General features: G+C 46.7%; 1 protein-coding gene across 3 annotated transcripts in view; it reads left to right on the forward strand.

Moving 5' to 3' along the window:
• FAM171A2 (family with sequence similarity 171 member A2) overlaps nt 1-16,185 on the forward strand; it is a 64,511-nt gene that overhangs the window by 4,719 nt on the left and 43,607 nt on the right. For all 3 annotated transcript variants that reach the window (XR_015878258.1, XM_088470665.1, XM_088470666.1), the window contains exons 2-3: nt 10,029-10,256; nt 15,271-15,363. Coding sequence is in view for 2 of the 3 variants with exons in the window: in XM_088470665.1 (XP_088326791.1) it covers nt 10,029-10,256; nt 15,271-15,363 (321 nt within the window). In the remaining variant the exon portion in view is untranslated. The remainder of the gene's footprint in view (nt 1-10,028; nt 10,257-15,270; nt 15,364-16,185) is intronic.

Here is a 16,185-nt window from a genome sequence, read left to right on the forward strand (position 1 = left end):
AGTCACTCTGAACAGTTTAGTGACTTTCAACGTGGCACTGCCATAGTATGTTTGTTGCTGATGTGTAAAGCACATCGTCATTGGATTCTGGAGCAATGAAAATGTGTTCTCTGGGGGGTGACGAATGACCTTTCAGAGTCTGTTGGACGAATCTGACTTTGGTGGATGCCTGGACAACAGTCCTGTATTTGTATTGCAAACTGTAAAGTTTGGTGGAGGAGAAATAATGGTCTACAACTGTTTCTCGTGGTTTGGCCTGGGCCTCCTAATTCCTGTGAAGGGAAATGTTAATGGTACAGCATACAATACATTCTAGAGAATCGTATGCATCCAGTTTTGTGGCAACAATTTGAGGAAGGCCTTTTCCTGTTTGAGCATGACAATGACCTTGTGGGCAAAGCAAGAATATGACTGGCCTGCATAGTGCTCTGACTTCAACCCTATCAAACACCATTGGGATGACTTGGAACACCTGCTGTGAGCCAGGCCTAATAGTCCATTATCAGTGCCGACCTCACTAGTGCTCTTTACGTTTGATGGATGGGTGTGAAGTAGTGTACAGGTTTCCCCAGTATTCCAACATATATACTGTATGAACAGACATGGGATGACATTTCTCAGTTCATTCAGTGGTGAGGTGTTGTCAGTTCTACTCCAACCACACCATAGGCAACATTCTACTGCCAAAACATACAAAGTGGTGTCGCTGATGCAGAATGAAAATTTAGCACATCCCTTGCTTTGCTTTGTAATTAGCTGGTAGCTAAAGAGGGAATGATGTACACAAATGTTTTTTATTTTTAACATTTATTTAAAAAAAAAACTGATTAAAGTAGGTCAGAAAAACATGCATTATGTCTAATATTTTCCTGCAAGGCCTCTGCCCTCACACTAATTGTAGCTTGCATTAATCTTCTGATGTCTCATATCTAATTCCTCTCATGTCTGTTCCTTTCTTTATGGTATGGGTTTAGAATACATAACATATTTTTTCTATTTGGCTTTCCAAGAAGACCCCACAGTGAGAGGACCACCAGAGAAACTGTGTGAGATCTATTCCATGCAATCCACAGATATAGTACTGATAAAAGGATGTCACTGTGAGTAAAGTTGGCCTCATTGTGTTATGCCGGGTACACACTAGATGATGTGTGTACCCGACCGACGCATGATACGATGAACGACATGTTGTGCGGTCGTTTGGCACCGCAGAAACTGGCGAACAACCACACGATATGTCGCTCACCAACTGCCTGCACAAGCATGGGGTTGTTCATTAAATTGATAGATTGAGCAACATGAAGTTTTGTCTGTTGATGCGATGAACGACCGTGTGGTAGCACGCATGGTCGCTCGAAGTGGGTTCACATTGGCTAATGTGGACAATATGTCGGCCCGATCCGCCGGATTGGACAACATATCTTCTAGCATGTACCCAAATTTAGGGGAAACTCTGAGCCGTATATATTTGTTGTGTGCACAGCATAGGCTGCATAGCTTAGAGATAAATTGTGCACTAGGCCACACTATTTTCCTAGTGGCAGTAAGAGAAAACTCTGATGTTCATATTGCAGCTTATGTACAGTTGAGTGTAAATGCAATTTGTGAATGCTCGACCTCTGGTGCAAAATAATCACTGATAATCATTATTGTCAGCCGCTTCTGATTGGCTGAGTGTATGTTGATCCCTCCCACTGATACTGTTACTTTTGTCACTAATGATATTTGCAATCATTCTGTGGAAGGAACGCAAAGTCCCATTAATTTTTTAAGGAGAATACAATGGATGTATTTTATTTTAAATGGTAAATTATGAATAACACAGACTGACTACAGCAGGGGTCTTCAACCTTGGCCCTCCAGCTGCTATGGAACTACACATCCTAGCATGCACTGCCATAGTTTTAGCATGCTGTTATATAAAAAAAGGTGGCAGTGCATGCTGGGATGTGTAGTTCCACAGCAGCTGGAGGGCCAAGGTTGAAGACCCCTGGACTACAGTATATTTTACGAGAGTATATATGATATTCAGCAGCGGCTCCTACCCTCTTGGATGAGAGGGGCTGCCCATGCTGTTGCTGCCTGCATTGCAGGAAGAAACAGTAGTCCTGGCGTCTGGGTTCTGTCGCCTGAGCAATGGATCTGGCAGGTGTTGGCACATGCGGCGGTGGGACTGAGCTTAACACCAGCTTCTAGGGACTGCATCGGCTGCAGCCCCTAGAGGCCGGATTGGGCTGCCCGGAAGGCAGACTGGACTGGCAGTCCCAGGGAGAGAAAGTACCTACCCCTGAGACTGCTTGTGCTGTGTGTGATTGGCAGGAAGTACTTCCAATGGGAAGCCACTGCCAGTCACAGTGTAGTCAGTGCAGTCACGGACTGCAACTGGCTCACTGAGATGGATGATTTTACTGAGGGGCTGCAGTAAAATCCGCCATTGATAATATTTCATTTAAGTATACTGTGTACGAATTGTGTACTGAAACTGTAGCAATGCCTAATAACGCTGTCAAGCCACATCTCCAGATGTAAACTAGGTGTATATATTACTGGTTTCTCCTTGTACAAACCTGGCACATATGTTACCCTTCCAGTGCTGTTCCACTACCAAATACCTATGCAAAATGCCACTTCTATGGCCGCAGTCCAACTCAGAGGCCCACTGTCTTCTCATTCTTCTTCCACTTTGATTAGGGGTCCCATAAAAACCAGGACAGAGTCTACATCTAACAATATCCAACCTTCTGTCCCCTAATTTATGGACAGACCCATCCTTTCACTTACCTGTTAAATCTGGCTATCCACTGATAGCCCTGTTTTCCACTCTTGTCCCTATGTCCTCTTCCTCCATCCATGTCAGAGCTGTCATGTCCCTTTATGCCCCTGGAGTCCTGGCCCTCCATCTCCTGGCAGTGCTAGTCCACTATAACTTACCCTGCTCAATGATAATGTATCTTCTAGGTCTTCTCACTTTATATAATCATTATATAGGGGCATATTCAATTAGTTGTGAAAAGTCGGCCGCTTTTCGCATGCCGTACTTTTCGCCGTCATCGCTGGTTTTACCTGCGGAAAAGTTTTGCGCTCGTCCCTGATTATCGCCGCATTCAATTCTAAAGGACGCGAAAACGGAACCCGGCGAAACGCAAAGAGGAGAAAAGTGCTGTCAGTTTTGGGGAAATCAGCCTGACACCCCCCAAAAGATGCACTAACATTGGGGATCACTATAGATACCCCCGAAAAGACCTGCTGAAGGTATTTCGGGTACTTAAATTCTCTCAATAGCTGCTAATTAGCGTCTTTGCACAATTTGTGAAGAATAGCATTTAGCAGTTGTTTTTCCTGAAAATAACTAGTTCCAGCAAATTTGGGGTACATGAAAATGGGCGCTAGCATGGTTAAAAATCGCAAAAGTGAGGTTTTAAAACGCACCTTCAGCAAGCACCTGCAAACACAAAAAACCCTCCCCCATACATGCAGACCCCCCCAAAGTCTATTTCGCTAGTTTTTAGGTTTGTAACCCAACTTTGTACTTTTTCGCCCCATTTTTCAAAGTCATCTTTTGGGACGTTCTTTAAAATTTTTTAGGATTTTTTTGACGCAGTTTACTTTTGGGGACCTGTCCTAAGGGTGCAGGGTGATTTCCCCACCTTTGCACCCCAAAACCACAAATTTGCACTTTTTTTCGTTAGCTATTCATAGGCGAAAATTTTCCGCCGGGTACATTGCATTGTGTTTTCGCACCGGTGAAAAGTTGCAATAATTGAATACGGGGATACGTTTCCACTGGCTAAATGACATCAGCGTCGAAACTTTTTCGCAAAAAATGGCTTTTCTACGTTAATTTCAATTCGGCCCATAATCTGTTTCTTATATCATCAATTTTATCAATGTTTTCGCCCCTTCCGTGCCCCCTTCTCCCCTCTATTTCTTTTTGCCTGTTTGTGAGCCTGGAGCTTGTGAATGAAGTTGTTACCAAGACAACAGGAACACTCTGCCATCCCATTCACATCCAGTGAATGCCTGGGAGACTGGCCCAAGACCTGCCACCTTGTTTTTTTTTTTTCAATTACCCAACTAGCACAGAGAGCTTTTATGGTAACAAATAGAGGATTATACATGGTAAGATTGAACAAATAAGTACCATGCCCTATATAAATATGTAAAATAGAACAATAATTATTGTTATAAAAGGGTTTACAAAATAATATTAGGATATATAGGGAGAGGTTATATGAAATCATAGCACTAGTTATATGGAGTAACAGAATGTGTTATAGGGAGAGGTCAAATGGAGAAAAAAATAAGTTGTATATTGAGGTTATATGATTAGTCATAAAGCAGGTTATATAGAATAATAGGAGGCAGGGCCGGACTGGCCATCGGGCACTTCTGGCAAATGCCAAATGGGCCGCTTTGGCTGAGCCAGGCTTACCCGGCAGTACACCCTCCCGGGAGGCACCTTGCTCAGCAAACAGACGTCACAAATGCGCAGCCGCATCGTGACGCAGCGCGTCATGACGCAGCCGTGACCAAGTACCACGGCAATGGGAATCTGGGCCCCCGCTATGGAGACAGTCTGCTGCATGGGAGGCGGAGCCACAAGAGGAGCTGAGGCACAGTACACGGCATTCAGAGGAGGCGCACTTTCCGGGTTCCATGCTGCTAATGAAACCCGGGCATCAGCTACACAGTGCAGCAGGACGCTGCTTCACAGGGGACTGCATATGGTGACTCTGCACACTCCAGAGGTATCTCTCTCTGCCATCTCTGCCATTAATTTCCTTCTGTCTCTGATCTCACCTTATTCCTCCTCTTACTCTCTCTTCAATCTCCCCTGATTTTTCTCTCTCTTTTCTGTTTCCCCCTATTCCCCTCTTATCTCCCCCTATTCCTTAACTGTGCTGCCTGCCCTTATTCCTCCTGTCTCCATTCTCCCCCTATTACTACCCTCTATCTCCCATCGGAATCAGTATGATTTACCGCCGGCCGCATGGCCAGTGGTTCAAATCCCGACGTCGTCTGCCCGGCAAGGGTGAAAATGCCGATCGGCAAAAGGTAAGTGTTTCCTAACCCTCCCCCCCCCCTAACCCTCCCTTAGGGGTGCCTAACCCTAACCCCTGCCGCCTAAACCTAACCCTCCCCCTGGGGGTGCCTAACCCTAACCTCCCCCTGGGGGTGCCTCACCCTAGCCCCCCCTTCCTCTAACCTGACCCTAACCTCCCAGGGGGGTGCCCTACCCTAAGTCCCCCCCGTGAGCCCTAAACCTAATCCTCCACCCCACCCCCCCTTCGCGGCTGTCCACACCCGGCATCCCTTCGACCGGAATGCTGGGCGCAGGTCTCCCGGCGTAGGTAAACTGAAAACTCGAGATCTTGACGCCTGTCATTTAACCCTTCCCGCGATTAAGCAGTCGGGAGGCCGGCGGTCGGCATTGCGTCCGCCGACTTCCCCACTGCTTCCCCTCCCCCTATTCTTCCTCTCTCTCCCAGCTCCCCCTCTTTCTCCTATTGGCTCGATTCAATGCAACGCGTATTGAATAGCATCGGGAATGAGTTCCCAGAGCTATTAAATTCTGCGCGCTGTTAGGTCGGAGAATGCCCTTCTCTCACCCCTTGCACCTTAAACAGGGTGTTTAGTCGTGAGAACGGGCGTTCTCCATATAAACCTCCCGGCGCAATGCTGTTTTCGCCGCGCTAAGGGCAGAAAACAGCATTGCGCCTGGACTTTTGTCGGATTTTTGCTTGCATCCCAGGAGCTATGTGAGAAGAAATCCTTAGTCAGACTTAGCAGCGTTCTGAATTGAATCGCTCCGGGAGCTCATTACTGGCGCTATTCAATTTGCATTGAATTGAAAAGAGCCCAATGTCTCTCTCGGCTTGCCCTATTCCTTCTCGCTCTCTCTCTCCCAGCTTCCCCTCTTTCTCCTATGTCTTTCCCATCTCCCCCTAGTTCTACTCTCTCTCCCATCTCCCCCTGTTCCTTCTCTCTTTCCCAGGTTCCCCTCTTTCTCCTATGACTCTCCCATCTCTCCCTATTCCTCCTCTCTCCCAGCTTCCCCTCTTTCTCATATGTCTCTCCTGGCTTCCACTCTTGCTTCTCTCTCTCTCCCAGCTTCCCCTCTTTCTCATATGTCTCTCCTGGCTTCCACTCTTGCTTCTCTCTCTCTCCCAGTTTCCCCTCTTTCTCCTATCTCTCCCGGCTTCCCCTATTCCTCCTCTCTCTCCCAGCTTCCCCTCTTTCCCCTATGTCTCTCCCATCTCCCCCTATTCCTCCTCTCTCTCCCAGCTTCCCCTATTCCTCTTCTCTCTCTCAGCTTCCCCTCTTTCTCCTATGTCTCTCCTGTCTCCCCCTATTTCTCCTCTCTCTCCCAGCTTCCCCTGTTTCTCCAATGTCTCTCCCGGCTTCCCCTATTTCTCCTTTCTCTCCCAGCTTCCCCTCTTTCTCCTATGTCTCTCCCATCTCCCCCTATTCCTCTTCTCTCTCCCAGCTTCCCCTCTTTCTCCTATGTCTCTCCCGGCTTCCCCTATTTCTCCTCTCTCTCCCAGCTTCCCCTCTTTCTCCTATGTCTCTCCCAGCTTCCCCTCTTTCTCCTATGTCTCTCCCAGCTTCCCCTCTTTCTCCTATGTCTCTCCTGTCTCCCCTATTTCTCCTCTCTCTCCCATCTTCTCCTATTCCTTCTCTCTCTTTCCCAGGTTCCTCTCTTTCTCCTATGTCTCTCTCGGCTTCCCTTATTCCTCCTCTCTCTATTCTTTCTCAATTCCTTCCTACTCTCTCCCAGCTCCCTTCTCCTATGTCTCTCCCGGCCTCCCCAATTCCTTCTCTCTCTCCCGGCTTCCCCTATTCCTCCTATGTCTCTCCCGGCTTCTCCTATTCCTCCTCTCTTTCTCTCGGCTCAACCTGTTCTTTCACTGTCTCGTCACTCTCCCTATTTCTGCTCTCTCCCGGTTCAACCTAAACCTTCTCTTTCTCTCCTGGCTCTCCCTATTTCTTCTCTCTCTCTTCCCACTCCCCATATTTCTCCTATGTCTCTCCTGGCTCCCCATGTTCTCTCTCTACCCCTGTTCCTCCTATTCCTCCTCTCTCTCTCCTGGCTCTCCCTAATTCTCCTATGTTTGGTCCCCTCTTTCCTTCTCTCTCCCCAGCTGCCCAAATTTCTCCTCTATTTTTTTTCTCCTGGCTCCCCCCTTTCCTACTCTTTTCCTGTCTCCCTCTATTCCTTTTTAGTATGTTGCTGTTTCAAACCTGCAGATCCATGTAGTATTAATATTGTATACAATATATTGTTTATAATATTTCTATCTTATAATATTTGTTATGGGCAAATATTCATGTTTGTGTATGTAAATAATGGACACTATTGTGTGACATAACGTGAAAAAGGGACACAGATGTAATGTGAAAAAGGGAAACTACTGTGTGTCGTAACATGAAAAAGGGACACTACTGTCTGACGAAAGGTGAGAAAGGGCACTACTGTGTGATGTAACAGGAATAAGGGACACTACTGTGCAGTGTAGTATGATGAAGGGATACTACCATGTGGTGTAATGTGACTAAGGGCCACTACTGTGTGACGTAACGTGACTATGGGGCACTACCATGTGACGTAATGTGAAAAAAGGACACTACTGTGTGACGGAATGTGACAGAGACACTACCGTGTGGCGTACCGTGAAAAATTAGGTGGCTACGCCCCTTCCCAGCAAGACCACACTTGAATTTTTCGCCGTGCTGCCCCTATGGATGGCGGCACACATGACCTTTTCTCAAAATGTGTAGTTACGGCTCTGCTTTGGTGTGCACAGATGTGTCCTCTGCGTTCAGCACCCCTTCCCTAAAAAGTCCTACAGTGAACACTATCTAATTTTCTACAGCTGCTAAACTAGGGCTTGGGGAAAATGCCTTCCCCTTTCTTTTGTGTATGACCTACACCAGTGAAGTGCCAGCTTTACCTATAGATATCTGTCCAATCTGTCTGGCGGGAAAGAAAATCTGGTCCATTTTCCAGCATCTGGGAGCAAATTTCTATTGTTATTTGCTCCCATACATTCACAGATTTTCTGTCCCACCACACGAATTGGACATATATATCTATAGGTGTGTACATAGCTTAACAGAACCAACACAATACCAAATGTTTGACTCCCCTGCAGGATGTGCTCTGTTGTATGTATTTTAATAGAGAATGATGTGTACTTGTCTTTTGTTCTGATATTAATTATATATGTAAGAGCATAGACTAAGAAGTGGGTGGGGTCAGGAATAGTAAGGGGAGGAGTCTATGCCAGGAAACAGATGCTGACGCAAGGTGGGCCTGTGTGCTCTTTAAATGCCAGGGCCTATTTTTAGTCCCAGTCCGGCCCTGATAGGAGGAGACAGGGCCAGACTGCCCATCTGGAACTCCTGGCAAATGCCAGAAGGGGCGATGGCCAGATGGGCCGGTCCGGCATCAAACCCTGGACGAGTAGCTCCGCTTCCCGACGCTCTGCTCAGCCGGGGATCCTGAAAGACGAGGGCATGCCGCGAGGCCAGGCCCCCGTGACTCGCGGCACGCCCCTGTGAGGTGAGGCCACAACTCCTTTGTGGGCACGCGCACGCCAAAGGGGGACTGCCAGAGCTGTTCAGCAGCCCCAGTCTGTCCCTTGGAGGAGATATAGGGCCATATTGATTATTTTAGTTATCGGAGGCTGGGCAGCGAGCAGTGAGCGCCAGAGGGTTCACACAAGCATAGCAAAGGGACAGCACTCAAGTCTAAATGATAAGCTCTACAGAGCAGGACTTTACTCTGACGTATAAAATGTTTAATACATTTTCCTCAGATGCAAAACATAGTACAACACTCACCTTTTAGCCCTTTCACCTCTGTCAACTTCCGGCTCACCGCTGCCTGCTGTGCAATGGAGTGATGTCACCAAGTGAACCCACCACCAATTTTGTCCGCACAGTGCCTAAAAATTTATGTATATACTGCAGGGGTGGGGAACCTTTTTTCTGCCGAGGGCCATTTTAATATATATAACATTATTCGCGGGCTGGTGCAAGCTACGCCCCCTCCGTATGATGTCACACGGGGACGGGGCCACAATCGCCAGTGATTACAACAATGCCTGGAGCATCCTGAGGATGCTCCGGGGAGCTGTAAGGGCAGCGATGTGACTGTCTGGAGCGTCCTAAGGACGCTCCAGGCGGCACTACTGCATAGATTCTGGCTGCCGGGTGCCATTATAGACATCCTGCTATCCAGATGAGGCTAGCAGAAAATAGAGGGCCAAACCAAATTATTCTGGCGGCCTTATACGGCCCCCGGGCCTGAGGTTCCCCATCCCTGATATACTGCATACAGGTTAGGTATGGAAGCTCGGGATGTCGGCTGTCAAAAGACCAAAAGCGGCATCCCGATGCTGAGAATCCCAACAGGGGCACAGTAAGTACTCTAACCCTCCCTCCTACACCCCCTAACCCTCCTTTCCTGTATCCTAACACTCCCTAACCTGCACCATAACCCTAACCCTCCCGGTTAGTGCCTATAATCTAACCTGTCCGATATACTTACAATCAGGATGCCAGCTGTTGGGATTCCGGGGTCTGCATCTCCACTGATGTCGGAATCCGGCGCCGGTCTTCTGGCTGCTGTTCTGGATTCTGGCGCCGGTCTTCTGGCCGCTGTTCGGGATTCCGGTATATTAACTACATCCCACTGTATACACAAAGTATCTTCCATGGACTTTAGAGTTCCTCCCAGTAAATAGCCACAATGTGATAATATGCATGCTGTTTAAGTTCACAGTCAATAGGCATGAGCTACAGAGGTGAAATGATGGGAAAGATGATATGGGAATAATCAAATGGCTACAAGTGGAGGTCTGATGGGCAAGAAAAGGTTAGCCAGCATATGTCAATGTTTTCTTTTATAAGTACCTACAGATTTGCCATTTTATTAGTGCTGTGTACGAATAATAAACTTGTAATGTTCCAATGTCGCAAGTCTTGTCTATACTTTACTGAACTCCTATATTTGTCCTCAGCAGAAGTCCACATAAAAGTCCAGGTGTATGAGAATGGAGACCTGTCTCCCTTGGCCTCGGCTGTGGTGGAGATATTCGGGAATCAGAGTGGCCTGGCTTCTGGCGTCACTGATCAGGATGGTATGGCGGTGCTTGGCATCAGTTACAGACTAGGGACCTGGGTTCTCGTCACTGCTAGCAAAAGAGGCTACGTGACCAACTCCGTGCCCTGGCGTGTGGATAGACTTCCACGTAAGGATTGTGAGATATAGCATATGTATGTTTGTATGTATATATTATGTGTGTGCATTTTGCCATTGTCATGCTTTCATGTGGAATCAAGCTCATTATTATTATAGCACTAACCAGTAACTGGTTTGGGAAATATATAACTACTGTAAACTACTAGCAATTATATTCTGAACCTTGTGAGTCTAATCATTTGCAGTTTACTTCCAGGGCTGGTTTTAAACATAATGCTAAGATGCAAGTATTTTGTATTTATTTTCATTTATTCATTTTATTTAAATACCATTTAATCAGTCATATACCCTAAAGCATGGGTGGGGAACCTTATTTCTGCTGAGGGCCATTTTGATTTATAAAATTTATTTGATGTCACACGGGGGCGGGGCCACAATCGCTGGTGATTACAGCAATGCCCTAAGCATCCTGAGGATGCTCCGGGCAGCTGTAAGGGCAGCGGTGTGACCGTCTAAAGCTTCCAAAGGATGTTCCAGGTGGCATTACTGCAAAGATTCCGGCTGCAGGGTGCTATTCTAGGCACCCTGCTAGCCAAATGAGGCTAGCAGATTAAAACTCAGAGGGCCTGATCAAATTATTCCGGGGGCCTTACACTGACCTCGGGCCTGAGGTTCCCCATCCCTGCCCTAAAGATTGTGATATTGTTCCTCTGTTGCTAACAGGATATTGTAGTGCTGGCAGGCAGGTCAGACCAGATTTAGGGGTTCTTTGAAGTGCCTTAGCTTCCCTTCAGCTGTAGTGTCATAAATAAACTAGTGGGGATAAGTAGATTTAGAACTAGGTTTTAGCAAGCCTCTCTTGTGCAGAATATGGCCCTTGTCAAAACATGACATTACATAATACAAAATAATCCGTAACTCCTTACGCAAACAACTGTACGTAACAAGGTTACTTTATTTTTCACTCATTTCCAAACTCATCCTACTTAATAGGTCATTTCATGAAACTGTCCTTTTGCTCTGTAAACATGCCAATGTAAATTGGTCAGCTTTCTGAAGCATTGAGACCAATACTTTCTCCAGATTCCCTGGTGGGGCTGGGGTTAAGCACTGGCATCTGTTTAGTGTTTTGGGACATTCATTTTACCACCTGTCCTCTGTGGTCAGATATAAGGAAATTCCTGGCATGCTGGTTTCAGCTGTGTGTGTATGGGAGTGGTCATCTGTAATGCTGTTTAATATTGTTTGGTGTCTCTAGTCTATCATATACCAAGTCACACTTGCCAACTCTCCCTCATTGTGGGGGAGACTCCCTGAAATAGTAGCAATCTCCTTGACCCCCTGAATAGTCTAGCAATCTCCTCGATTGCATCTTACACCCATTGTAAAGCTGTTCTATATTAAAAAAAAAACCCCAGAGATATATACATTCAAATGGGATCATTAGTATAATGTCCCTGCATTGGTTATAAGGCACAATGATTCCTATGGCTACATGCATTTTCTGAAAAGTGTTTTTTATTTTTTTTTATGTTATCAGCAAATAGATCTTACTAACTGCTTTGGGACTCATTTACATTTGGATGTAAAGCTGGGTACACACTGACAGATGTATTGGCCGATCAATTGATCGGCCAATATATATGGTGCGTGTCGGCCAGTGTGTACCAACGATATGTCTGAGAACGATGTCGTTCACAGATATATCGTGTCAGCTGTGCTGCACAGCCGATGGACAGATCTATCTGCAGACATATCTGTCCATCGCATACTTGCCTACCCTCCCGATTTGGTCGGGAGCCTCCCGAAAATCGGGTGCCGCTCCCGACCACCCGGAAGGCAAAGCAAGTCTCCCAGAACCAGCCGCAGCCATCCCACACCCCCCGTTTGCCGGCCACTTAATATGCAGCCGGGGGATCAGATGACGCGATTCGCGTTAAATCGCGTCATCGAAGCCCCGCCCCCCGCAGTAAAGTGCCTGTATTACGGGCTCTGAACATCGGGGGGCGGGGCCACGATGACGTGTTGAGCCGCCACGCCCCCCGCTCCGCCCACCTGCTGTGAGAGGAGTGTCGTCCAGGCTGTCCCCTCCTGGAAGGGACAGCCTAAAGGTAGGCTAGTCTGGTCCATCGTGCTGTGTGCACGGTCGATCAGCAGACCTCGCGTACACATGCAGGGAGGGGGACGGACCCGCCCCCGGCCAGCAGAACCCTCGGCTGCCTGGAAGATGATGGTCGTTCAGTGTATATGAACGACCATCATCTACAGATGTATCTGCAGATCACTCGATCTGCAGATATATCTGCTAGATGTGTACCCACTTTAAGTCAATTTTCTGACATACCCCCCAGATGTAGCAGTACACGTCCACTTTAACGTGCGCTCATAGGTGTTACTTTCACAAACTCCCTGAAAAGCTTTTTCAAAAGTAGGCAAGTATGCTTAAAGTAGATCGGTCACCTGCACACAGCGGAGGCACTCATTCAGTTCAATCATAATTCAGTATCTTGACACACTAGACGAATAGTGACATCATTGAGGTATCAAGTACTTCATTCCTCATGTTTCAGTGATAAAATTAGGCTGCACTGTACCTAGGTGATGGCTACACATTTTTTTTCCTTACATTTGTTGATGGTGCAGACAACGGGTGCATGATAAATGCATTGCTTGCTGTGTATACCTGACATGTCCTATTGTTGCATGCATGCATCCTGTCAGCCAGAGCCTAGGGGCATCCAAGCCAACCTAGGGATGGAGGTTGACGGTAGTTTGTGCTGCGCAGCGTCCCTCCGATTGGGCCTGGCAGCAGCAATCAGCTGAGCTCCGATCGGGCCCAGCACCAGCAAACAGTGAGCGGGCAGGCAGCAGCAGAACAGCCAGAGGTGGTTGCGGAGGTGGGGCACCTGATTGACAGGGCTCTGATAGTGGTTAGGCGACCGCGATCGGAGCTCTCAGCTTCAAATGGGTAGCATTTGCAGCAGGCAGTTCACAGCCAGCAACAGCAGGCTGTTGCTGGCTGAGCATCAGCAAAAATTGCCGCTGGTCTCTGGAGAATTGCTGATGCGCATGCCCAGCCGTAGCAGCTCCTCCTCTCATGGGCCTTTCCAGCAGGCTACTGACTCCCTGTAGCCTGCCAGCGCCACCCCCACAAAGTGCAGTGAGGAGGATTCAGCAGGAGCTGCAAAACAGCACAGGCAGCCAGCCAGTTTTAAAAAGTAAGTGACTGTTGGGCCTATTGCACTTCCTAAGATGGAAATGTGACACCGGAGCAATTCATAATTGCTCCGGTGTGGGGACACGCATGCACAAAGCTGCTGGGAAGGTAGTGAGGTGGCGGCAGAGGGATCCCTCTTCGCATCCCCGGAACTCCTTCCCATAGGAAGGAGCGGGGATCCAAGAACAAGCGCCGTCTGAAGATGGCGCATGTTCTCGGAAGCAAACTACGAAAACTTTCAGTTTTCGGAGTTTGCTGAATATCAAGGGGTCCTCTCGGACCCCTGATGATGAATAGCCCGGTAACTAGCGTTTTGTATGATGAATAGGCCCCTGTGTTATAAAAATGTTTTGAATAAAGTCAGCCCAGCATGTAGAGAGGAGTGCTGGTGCTATATGCTGGCTGGGTGAGGCAGTGATCTGTGCTGCTGGGTGAGGATTGCTGTGTGGGAGAGGGATGATGAGTGTTGTTGGCTGCCTCTGTGATCTGTGCTGCTGGGTGATTTGTGCTGTGCCGGGAGACATGGAGAGGGGTGCTGTGTCAGAGGCGGAACTAGCGGCGGTGCAGCCGGGACATTGCACCTACCTGGGCCTGCCGCAATGAAGAGAACTGCAGCAGGCAGCAGTATAATGAGTCTGACTGACAAAGGAGGATGCCTGGATAGTTGTATATTTTGTGCGTTTAGCACGTGTTTCTTTAACAAAAACCATAAATCAATGTGTTATTTTTGATGTCCGTATATAAACACTAAATTTGGTGGTGGGATTATATGCGAGGGGGCACCAACAAAAATATTGCGTAGGGCAGTGTTGGCTAACCTTGACACTCCAGCTGTTGTGGAACTATATATCCCAGCATGCCCTGCCACAGTGTTAGCATGCCCTAATAGCAAAACTGTAGCAGTGCATGCTGGGTTATGTAGTTCCATAACAGCTGGAGTGCCAAGGTTAGCCAACACTGGCCTAGGGCATCAAATTGCTTAGGGCGGCTCTGTTGTCAGCGTAAGATTCTGTGGGCTAAATTTACTATTGCGCGGTTTGTCAAAGCCGCCAATGACCGGCAGCTTTGATCGATGGATTTAAAGTAGCAACATAAATAAATCCTAAAAATCATGGTTTAGCTTCTAATCCTGTTGCTGCTTTAAATCCATCAATCAAAGCTTTAACAAACTGCACACATTAAATCTAGCCCTGTGTCTCTTATGTTCAATGTTGTTGCTTTACTATTGTTGGTAGTTCTTCCATCATCCTGTGCTCTGTCTGGCAGGATATGTCTAGCTTCCTGTCTTCTTATCCACCGTCACAAGAAAGAATTCTTTGGTATTTCTGTCAGTCTCCTGTCATCCATTTCCCTTTCTTTTTCCAATGTAATTTCCCGTCCTCTTCCATAGTCTTCACAAAAATCAGACACCTCTACAATGTGTCCCAACGTTTCAAATTGGCAGAGTGGACATTTAAGAATTAATGTAAATAGATGTACATTGATTGCTTTCAGACAGTATATCGAAGCCCTGTGGAATCATTATGATTCCACAGGGCTTCGATATATGATAATTAGTGCACAAGTAATAACAATGGAATTAACTATAGACATTGTCTGGTTGCTATGTGTTACAGCAGAGTTAATTGAGTTTAATTTCCTCAAATGTGTGAACTGATAGGACACAAATAACCCCCCCCAAAAAAAAAACAAGAAAACAAAAACAGTCCAGTTAGCAAAGTCAAAAACACTACAAATCATTACCAAAACTGTACTATTACCTAAGATGTATGATCAACCCTTTTTAAGATCTAATGCTCTATTTGCACCCCATTGTCACTAACATACTCTCTTTTTGCTGTTGCAGTATATGCGTCAGTCAGCTTGTACCTGGTTCCTGAGCGGCCGGCCACACTTATCCTATATGAGGACATTGTGCAGATTCTGCTGGGCTCCCCAGGTACTTTTCATATTTTTCTGTACTTATGGCGTCAGTTTACTGTTTCCGCTTATATATTTTTACATAGACTGTCATGTTTGGGCTGTCTCGTGTTCAGATAGATGACTGAGCTTTAGCAAATTTTAAAACCGACTCAGGAAATTATAAATTATGGACTGAAAGTTAAATCTGTACTGAAGGCCATTGTGTCTGCTGTGAATACACTGTGTTATTTGTCTAATATTCTGAGAAGTCATACACAGATTTTTCCAGTTTAAACGGTTATTACCCTATTTATTGCGGATTGCAGACAGCACGTTTGACGTAGGGAAACCTCTCATCTATGATGATCTGACATCTGAAATATTTTTGCTATGTAGCACTGCAGTGAATGGATAATATGCCTTTAATTTGATCAAAGTCTGTGACTCTCTCTGAATGGTATACTATTATCAGTAAAACTGGACTAGAAGTAGCAGAGAGGGTGAGTCACAGGGTGGAAAGATAACTGCTGTGTCTATGGGCCTGATTCAGAGATGGACGTTATTCCGATGTTCCCGCAGTTTAGCGATGCTTTGCTAGTGCGCATGCCTGAAAAGTCCAGAAATCCAATAATGCGCACATGCGAACCAAGGTGTCCTATGTCATTCGTAATTGTGTACGCAATTGCTAACACTTAAGAAAGGGCTTATCGGGGTGGAGACTGGGAGGTGACCTAAAGTAATTGCAAAAAAAGGTCAGTTTCATGAGCGTGTTAGAGGAGTGTCACAGGCGTGTCTGAAAACACTGCTACATTCTCAATCGCAAATACAATGCTTCAGAGGAAATGTTTAATTGGATTTG

Source organism: Taudactylus pleione, unplaced genomic scaffold (genome assembly GCF_031769625.1).
Source record: "Taudactylus pleione unplaced genomic scaffold, aTauple2 ptg000102l, whole genome shotgun sequence".
Lineage (NCBI taxonomy): Eukaryota > Metazoa > Chordata > Amphibia > Anura > Myobatrachidae > Taudactylus > Taudactylus pleione.